Source organism: Antrostomus carolinensis, unplaced genomic scaffold (genome assembly GCF_000700745.2).
Source record: "Antrostomus carolinensis isolate BGI_N321 unplaced genomic scaffold, ASM70074v2 scaffold12151, whole genome shotgun sequence".
NCBI classification, from domain to species: Eukaryota; Metazoa; Chordata; class Aves; order Caprimulgiformes; family Caprimulgidae; genus Antrostomus; species Antrostomus carolinensis.
Genome location: NW_010296341.1, coordinates 1 through 10,000, shown reverse-complemented (window position 1 = coordinate 10,000; position 10,000 = coordinate 1). Strand labels below are relative to the sequence as shown.

The following is a 10,000-nucleotide window of genomic DNA, read 5'->3' as shown; positions in this document are numbered from 1 at the left end:
CAGCAATTTAATAATTGAATAAGGCACTTTAATAAAACAACAGGAATAATACAGATTTGTGTGGATTGCTGGTGATAATCTACTGTCTGCAGAAGCATATACAGGCATCAAGGTTACAAATTACTGACAAGCGCTAAGTTGGAAAACAGTTCTATAGAGGTTTCTGAGTCTCTGAGGAAGTCCTCGGGGCAGTATAAATCTTACCCAAAGGCGTCCCTATGTGGGGGAAGAGAGGCTCTGCCCGCTGACTAATCCCAGAGGTCAGAGGTCTGCGATGGTATCTTCCCTGACTTGTCTGTGATTGTGTCTTCCCTGACATCCCCCTTTCTTTGCGCTACTTTTATACTGTTTTTACCCTCAAGGTGGAGCTTGAGTGACCCTAGTCATACTTTTATTGTGATTGGTAAAAACTCTTTTGTTTCCCTTTTAAGGTATAGGTTACATAAAATTCAGAGCATACTCTCAGTAGGGGGGTGGTCGTCGCACCTTGGAGGTGGGAGGCCTTTGAGCCAGAGGCGTGTTTTTTTATTATCATGATTCAAAGTACACACAAGGACGGCATTTGTCTAAAGGACTGTTGGCCCAGGATTGCTAACAGGTGACTTATCAGCTCCTTGGTGTCTCTGAGGCTTATCTGCAGTGATTTTCAGAGTTTGGCCACGGAATCTTCACTCCCTCCATCCTGCTGATATGCAGACCAGGGTGTCCAGGAAACCACCTTGGAGAGGATTCTTTGCATACCAGTTGCATTCTTCCCTGGGATCTCCTTTGACATTATACCTTTCCTTAATGTATGAACAATGCTGTATTTTGATTTCTAAGTTATCCCCAGTAATTATTCCACACATGCCTTGCCTCAGCTCCAGGTTGGCCTTCACTTTAACTCTGTCCCTACAAGATGAGACAGCAGCCCTGTATTCCTCCTGGGGCACTTCTCCATGCTTCCAGTGCCAGTAAACTTCCTTTTTATAGGAAGTTCCTTGCTCATCCAGACAGCCCTCTTGCAATCTTTGCTTGATTTTCTGCTTCTCGAGATGGACCTTTCTTGAGCTTGGAGGTGGTGATCCTTGAATATTAACTAGCTCTCCTGGGCCGCTCTTCTCTCCAGTGTGGTTTCCCATGGATTCATTTTCCAAGCAGATTCCTGAAGAGATGCTTTTTGCCCTGCTCCTGCCTGTTAGGATCCTGAACTCCTACATATCAGAGAGTATCTATATCCATCCCTCGCTTTTTTTTAACAATGCCCAACTACAGAGCAAGCACTATGGTTGACATACTTATTCCTGGAGTTCATTTTTAAAGGTATCCCAAAAATAACTTCTGTTTCATCTTTTTGCTGTTACTGTTGTCATACAAAGCATTGCAAAAAAAAAAAAAAATCTTCTATCACTGTTTTCCTGATAATGGAAAATATGGATATTTGGTTTATGTCCATTCTATTATTCCAGTTCAAGAAAGACTTGCCTAAACATATTTATCTTTTTTGAGACGGGTACAGATACCTCCCCTGTTAGAAATTGTTTAGGCCTTACAGAAACTTAATCACCGAAATGTAGGCAAAGTACTTGCTAAAGCAATCTTTTTTTTTTTTTTTTTTTTTTTTTTGTCATGTCCTTGGTAATTGTTTCCACAGGTCCTTTTCACACCATCAGTGTTTCATGATCCACTGAAGAAGGAAGCAAAGCTCTCTTCCAGCTGGCCTAGTTCTGTTGCCCTTTCAGAACCTGCAGGGAAAATTGGTCCCACTTGGGTATTGGAACTGTACCAGACTCCAGGTTTCCAGCTCTTCAAGGAGCAGGATACCTCATAACGCACAGCTCCCTGATAGGTCCTTCTCAGCTTTGGTTCACCTTTCTGCTATTCCAGCATCCCAGAATGTGCTGATGTTTTCATTCAGTTGTGAAGGGTGACTTCCTTTCCTTGGGCAGCTGATACACAGACTGCAGCTAGAGATGAGTTTTTTCCAGAAGGCTTTTTTCAGTTCTTGTTTAGAACAATAAAACAGTTTACAGCACATGGAATATTTTTAATTATTCTGTGAACAGGAAAATTTGCATGTGCATAAATCTAAAGGTAGAAATAATATAACTTAATTATATTCTTAAGGAAATAATGACAAGTTTTCAGATAGAACACCAGCAACCCTGAACAGTTTTACAGAATACGTTACAATTCACTTAATTGGCTTGGATGAAACAGGATAACTGCTTAACTGGAATGATTGCTAAAGCAGTCACTAAAAATGCAGCATGAAGAATGAATTGCATGCCATGTGTTCTTGGCTCTAGTAGATGTGAGTAAAGCTGGGGCTTAACTAACGATTGGTCTTCAATGCCTGTCAACAAAGATACGTTTGCTATCTGAGTCAATAAAATAAATTAAAACAGTGCAAAAATAATCAAAATGGTTATTGGATTAAAAAAAACTGCATTTGTTTGAATTGCATAATTACAGGAAAATAACATTTTAGTAAAGTTGATAAGTCTGCTTCAATTAAATCAAAAAATAGTATCTTCTTGATGTTTGTAGTCCATTTGAAAACTTCAGGAAAACAGTGTCCTAACAGCATTGTTCTTAACTGAGCTCATACAAAATGTTTATATGCAACGGATTCCGTGAATTAGTGGTTAATTGCCTGTAATGCTGAGCCAAGAAGGCCGCCTATGTGGGTTTCTTATTTAGCAAGAACATGTAAATTATTAAATCAGAACTGTGCGTTACTGTTGGTAGACTTGCTCTTTCCAGTAATAAATCAGCAGGCTCTGTGCCAGCAGTTCTGTCACTTCCTGCATTCAGTGGATATTGCATTATATGTTGGCTCTTCTAATTAAGCTTTGAGATTGCTCATGGTCAAATTCATCACGGTATAGAATATATGGATGTCAAGCTCAGCAGAGTAACACAACATATTTATCATGGTTGAGTAGTTAGTGTTCTTAGCATTTCATTAAACTTTTTCAAAATGTTTTTGTATCGGTCTTATGACTCTCATGATTGTACTATTTATAGCAGCTATATGGTACAGAAGTGTACAACTTTGTCTTTATCCTGAGTAAGAGAAGAACATGCATTTTATCCAGATATTCCTAGTATCTTGAGAATAATTAGAAAATACTAAATTTACTTCCAAGTCTTGTGAAAGCAAAGCTTCTGTGAGGGGAAAGGAGAGTAGGGAGTTCAGCTGGTATTCCATGTAGGCAAAAAGGTTCAAAATCAGGGACTGCGTATCAAAAGAGAGAAACCTCTTTCTAAAGTCTCTTGTGAGACAAACAAATGGTGCGATAAAGTATTAGCATTGCAGTTTAGCATAAGAAATTCATTGTTCAAAGCAAAGCAGCATTGTTTCCTAAGGACAGAACTTCTCTTTTTAAAGTTTATATAGCTCTTAATGGTAATCAATACAAAGGAAAGCATCTACAATTCTGTTACAGGTTGATATTTCTAAAAGAAAAATTAATGAAGGCAGTCCACTGAAGTTAAATGGAAGATGTTCTTAAATTTGTCTTTTAGGCTTTCTGTGAAACTCTGGAGGAAACAAATTACCGTCTACAAAAAGAACTGCTTGAAAAACAAAGGGAGGTTGAATCGCTGAAGAAATTGTTAAGTGAAAAGCAACTTCATATAGATGCTATTGAAAGAAGAATTAGGTATGTAGAAATTTTATGGGTTTTCGGAGTTCTTTCCATGAAGGCATTTTCTCCATACAGTCACAGGCACCAGATTTAAGTGTGTTCTTGGAAACTATTTTCCCCACATAACCGCACACAAAGCAATATTTTCAGTAGGCTCTTTTCTCATATGCTATCTAACAAGCTGTTGTGTAATACAAGTGACTGAGAAAGTGTTGTCTCATCTTTTTTCCTCTAAAGTAACTGGAATGACGTTTCCTAATTCTTTAAGTCCTGTAAAGATAAAGCAAAGATTCTGTTCTGCTTTTGAAATGTTGGATATGTGAAATGCCCTGCTAGAGTTAAGAGCAGTGGAAAATTTGCTTTGAGTTATAAAATTCCACCTGTACTCAAAGCTTTAACAGAGGATAGTGATCAAGTGAATATGTCTGTATTAATGTCTTTACCTTGTTCTGAATTGCCTAGAATGATGCCACAGATCATCCATTTAAATCAAAGGAAAAAAGTGATGGAGTTTATTATAAAACTTTATGGTGCCTGTCTGCTAAATATTGTAGCAGGCCCAGGGGAGTTGATGGGCTGTTCAGTGTCCCGATAGACCTGCTGAGTCAGTCATTGTGGGGTTTCCTTAGCAAAGGAGTAAATTCCCATGGTCCATTTAGAAGTTATTTTAATAATTCTTGGGTTGTTGAGTCTAGCATATCCACGTTGACTAACAAATCACATCTTCGGATAAAAGGTTTAAGTGAACTACATTTGGAAAAGGACTTAAATGGAGTTGTGGCTTATTGAAAATTCTTATCTGAATACCATTTTCAGTTTGTCACTTACTCCTGAAGGCAAGTCATTACATTTGAAAGATGCTTTCCCTGTTTGATGAATATTCTGACTACTGCTGGCTTAAACAGTGAAATAGCCAATAAAAATTAATTAAACTTGTATTTGGCTAAAACATCATGATGGGAAATTCTGTGTGACTAAAAACAAAATAAAAACTCATGAGTATTAAAAAGGGATTTTATTTTTTAGTGCTTTTCCTGAAGCTGGATTTTTTTTAAAAACCAAAAACAAAACAAAACACTGCCACTTTCCCAGACATTTAAAATTATTGAAAGTCAACCGAGTAGTATCTGAAGTCTTAATGGAAAATAACTCCTGTGATTTTTCAGTTGTAAAAGTTACCAAATAAACCTGTTGACCTCATTTAAGAAGTTCAGCTTGTCTGATGAGAATTGAACCCAAAATAAATGGGTCTTTCTTTGGCCTTGTTGAACTGGAATTTTGATCTGATGGCCCAACAAGAATTAAGCATCCCTGGCCTTTATGCTCTAAAGGCCAGGTACTTAAATGTGTGTGAGTTAGGAGGGGGCAACTGAACAAGGCATCAGACTTTAGGCCTTTACATATCATACTGGATTTGGCCCAAACATAGGCCAATAATCATGTTAGAGAATACTGCTGAGGTATTACTTAAAATGCGTGCATTAAAATAAAAATATAGAAACAATAGTAGTTAGAGTAATTTAAAAAGAGGGTAAAGCACAGTAGTGTGACTTTCAACACAACATTGCTCACAGGCTTATTTTTCAAATTCAAGTGGCAGCTTTCAACACTAAATTGATGTTTTCCACACAGAGCAGTACTTCAGAAAGAAGTGTTTTTGATAATTTTACATGACCATATTCCCATTTGTAGCCAGGCTAGTAGGACTGCCAACTTGTGTTGCTGTTAATAAAAAATTACTATTTGTCTCTATTATTAATAGGAAAATGTGTTGTTCTGAAACTTAGTACGTGAGACTAAAGTTACAATTTGAAACTTTGAATCTTTCTATCATCCTGCCCATCTTCCTTATGATTATGTTTTGGTTATAATCCTTCTGCAATTTAGGCAAGATGTGTGTGGCTTAGATCACCTGTTTGCAATTTCTTACCTAAAGTCATAGTCATTCCTCTGGGACTTGAATTGTGTAAAAGTACTAAATTGTGATGCAGCCAATGGATAGAGTTTAGTTAAGGAATAAGCAGCTGGAGAAAAAAAATGTTTAAATAGCTATCCACTGCAAGCCTTGCATCTCTGTAGTAATAAAAGAAATGAGGCATGTGAGAGTGAGATTGATAGGTTCCCAGAAACTGCAAAGTTTCAAATGAAACAAGCAGCTCTTCAGTAATAAATGTTTGCAATATGGATTGGCAGTACTCTGTTCTTATTTGTTGTAGGGATTTATCTATAGGAAAAATGACTCGTCAAATGTCAGGAGAAGAAAGTGAGTGCAGTGGTGAGGTGGAGTCTTCTGCAGTAGAAGCAGACCAGGGTACCCTGGGTGAAGACAGCTGGTAAATACTATTATTTTACTTATAAAATATTTTAGTTTTTCTTAAAGTATGTTTTTAAATGTTTGGTCTTGCATAAATTCTGAACAGCTGAGGAATTCAGCATTTTATTGTACCTCTGTAGCTATCCCATGTTTCAAAAAGGCCCTCAGGATAGGTAAATTTAGATCTGGAGTAAGCGATAAGTTGAGCAAGCTTTGTAAATGTTTTGTGGATTGCAGGCATAAAATGACTATCGATAGTCATATTAGTTTCCATTTGACAAAGTTTATTGATCTGTTGTTGCAGCTCAGATAAAGAGAACCAAGAGGCATGCTGGAGTGGCTCTTTGCCTGAAAATTCTGTACCAGAAATTGAAGTTGCTGAAGTAGCGTATACCACTGTTGAAGAAGAATAGATCAGTAGCAGCTGCTGTTACCTGGGAAAGGTTCATGTTTGTGACACACTCCGTGGGGAGAGGCATAGACTAGCTGTGAAGAAATTACAGCAAAGAGCAAGAATGCACATGTTGAATGTTTACATAAATCCTTACAAATTATTAGTGTAAGAAATATACCCAGTGCTGCTTTGATTTCAGTTTTTATGTAGCCTTTATATATTTAATATATTAAAGTTTAATAAGGGCTAAAATCAGCTAAGGTTTAGATAGTGTACATACACAATTTGGCTGAGTTTCCTCGCAGAGTGACGAAAAGTTCACGTTAAATCGCCAAACGCCTAACTAGCATATCATATGTTGCCACTGATGTGACACATTTGATATGTTCATCTGTTTGGTATTTGTTTTCGTTATTCTTATAGTCATAAACTAATGCTTGTTGAAGTAAAAAATGGACTCATCTTACATTTAATAAGAGTGTAGAATGTGTTGGTTTTTAAATTGTAAAGTTGAAGAATATTTCTCTGGAAATTTTAATGCAATACAATAGGAAAATTTACAGTACCAAGAGAAAAGTACTTATAAAACAGGATTATAGTTGGACATTTTAAAATAAAGGGTCATTTTTGCTGAAGGAACTAATATGAGACCCCCAAAACACTGTGTATTTTCATCCCAAGATAGCATGCTGTAATACTTTCTGTTCGGTAATGCTGCTTTTAAAATCTGGGATACCTTTGCTACATACCCATGTAACAACAAAATCTGTGAGTTTGCCTTTTACTTGGAACACTACCTCTTACCATCTTGCTAATACATTCACGTTTGTTTAAAAATATTCTAGATTATAAGGAGATGATTAAAAGTCTTGTAAAGAAGCCATATTTTTTCCTGCACAGTTCATAACTAGATTGAATCTAGTTGCAATGTATTTTTGTTTCAATATATTGTACACATGGGGATGTTGCTCCATATGTTCTATAGCCTATTTTTCAAAATGTATTAAGACAGGAGATGCACTTTATAATTAAGACTCCATTGTGCCAAGTTCAGTTGGCTAATTGGTTGAGAAAGGGGAGTTGCAGGGAAAGGATTATTGTAGTGCCTTTTTGTATTTTACTTGTTCATTACTGCAGAATTTTGTTACAGTTCTCTGGGTCAGCTCTGTGGAATCTTTGATACAGCTTGTTTCTGTTCTTCCCTTATTTACTGGAAGTGCCTTGTTTTATTCTGTTTTTCCAATAGGAAGAATGCTGTTTTGTTTTAATCTTTTTTTCACCATAAACCGCCCACATCGTTGTTTAATGTTGTCAATATGCAGTGTCTTTGAGCTGGAGTTTTCAAAGGGAGCTTTGTACTTCAGGCTGTGCATACAATGACCTTTATGCAGAACTGTATAAAACCTGGTGAAATAAAACTATCGACAAAACACCTGTCTTCTCTTTTCCATTCTAGGAAAAAGATGTTCAATGCCTTGTCTAGTAAAAGGATAAAAATACTATTAGAAAGAGACATTTCTTACCTCAGTGTTTCCTACAGTTAGTCAATTCTTGGTCTGAGTTCTGTTTGTACCAAAAATTGACTGCATAAAAATGAATGCAAATTCTGTAATGAGACACCAGAAAACTTACTGTACTTCTGTTGAAGATTAAAATAAAAAAGGAACTGATTTTTTTTTATTTTCTACATGAAACCTCATAGATGTTGAATGAACTCAATAAACTTTTGACACCTTATTGAAAATTAATTTAATCTTTTGTCAGATGTCACTTACATACTTGAAAATAAGGTTGAGCTATGTATATTGAAATAGTGTTACTTTTTTAAAACATTTATAGTCATAAAATCTTGAAACAGTGTTTTGGTCATAAATGCTAGGAATTTCTGCTTCGGGTAAATGTGCAAATCTAGTCCTTAATGAAAGCATAATATAAAAAATTTACAATTTAGGAATGAGAGGGCAAAGGAATGGAGATTTTGTTGTGCTCTGTCTTTTAAAGTTTGTAAGATATTTTGCTGACCTAAAATATTTAGTATCACATGAATAGATATTTTTGTTTAATTAAAAATTTGGGTCCCCCTAAACTAAGCCGAAAAATGTGAATTTGTTCATCAGCCATGTTGTATCACTTGGCCTATGTTACTGGTTAATGAATGGTTGCTCCCCTAAGGGACATGCAGAATTTGAGGTGTACAACCCATGGGGGTCTTGAGCGTCCTGATGGACATGACTTCCAAGTCTGTCCCATACTGAAATATTTTCTAGTGTGCTTGCTTCCATCCAGGCACTATTTTCCATCCATTTCCTTCTTATTTCACTCACTGCTACACTTTTAGTACAGAAGCAGCCAACTTTCAATTATTTCATTCATGAGAATTTGACCGTGGAATTCTGTGCTCTTCAGAATGAGCAGAGGAGTATTCAAACTGGAATTGTAGCAGAGTGAAATAATTGCAAAGATTGCAACCAATAATGCTTTGTTCTCTTCTGTTGTAGTTAAAAATCATTCTAAATGTAATTGTCTTAATAGTTCAGCCAGTGGTTTACAATGTTTTTTTTTCCCTGGGTTTTAGATTTCAATACATTGTACCCAGCTAAATCTTACTGGGGTTTTGCTGGTTTTTATATACTACATGTTAATCCTGCAGGAGTTTTTTTTTATCCTCTGACGCACTTGCAGTCTGCCCATGCCACTTCTCTGCATTTGATTTGTATGCTTCTAAATCAATTAAAATGCTGACTGCTCCTGAATCAAGAGTCAGTTCCTATAAAACTCCCACTTCATACCTTTCCCACTGTGATGACGATTAGCTACTGTGACTATAATAGTCCCATTGAACGGGCTCAAGGAAGGGAGCAAATTCACTAATTCACGACCATTGTAGGAGTAGCCTATGTACTGTGTTTTCCCAATAGGCTGCTGTCCTCACCTCTTTGTGTCAAGCATCTCTTTGTTGCTCTGGGGGGTCATAGTTGCAGAGAAAAGGGACGTGGAAAGCTTCTGTTCTAGGTGGCATGTCTGTCCCAAATTGGTTTTACTCTACACATCTCATTAGGCCACTAAGTAGTTTGATTTTTCTCTCTGCAGTTTCTATTCCTTCATTGAAATGGAGCTATGAAGCAGTAGCAATTATCCTGCTGGAAATTTGTGTTTCTGGTGGAACTGATACCAAACCCAACTTTCTATAGGAAGCTTTATGTGGGTTGGTTTTTGGAGGTTTTTTCCCCATGCTCCAGCAGGCTCTAGTACACACTGGAAGAGGAATTTTGAAGAGTTACATTCACGTTGCTGCTGCTGCAGTCAGGTTTTTAAAGAAATGTCAGATTAATGCCATCTAATAGTCCAAGGTCATGAATCACCAAGGAAGGAAAGAATCCTGTAGGAAATACTCCCTTTATGGAATATCAGGTCTAAAGGTCTTTCTTCCTGTCATACCTTTAAATATTTAAATTAAGTCTTTGTCCTAGAGATCAGTATGTTTGAATTTCTATACAGATCCATCATTCAAAACTAGATAGGTATTTTTCCTATAAAATACAGGGCTTGGTATAAGGGATGCTAGGATAACTGAACCATGTCCTCACATCTGTGTTTCTTTGTCTGAACTTGGAGTACTGATAATACAGCTGTCTCCAGAAGATCACAGAATCACAGAAT

The 10,000-nt window shown here is 36.7% G+C and overlaps 1 protein-coding gene across 1 annotated transcript in view; it reads left to right on the top strand.

Annotated features, from left to right (window-relative positions):
• Window positions 1–7,770, top strand: part of SNX16 (sorting nexin 16) — a 23,926-nt gene extending 16,156 nt beyond the window's left edge. Inside the window, exons 5-7 of the mRNA XM_010178245.2 lie at window positions 3,511–3,647; window positions 5,849–5,965; window positions 6,251–7,770. Of these exons, the coding sequence (XP_010176547.1) occupies window positions 3,511–3,647; window positions 5,849–5,965; window positions 6,251–6,359 (363 nt within the window). The 3' untranslated portion in view covers window positions 6,360–7,770. The remainder of the gene's footprint in view (window positions 1–3,510; window positions 3,648–5,848; window positions 5,966–6,250) is intronic.
• The last annotated feature ends 2,230 nt before the right edge of the window (window positions 7,771–10,000 follow it).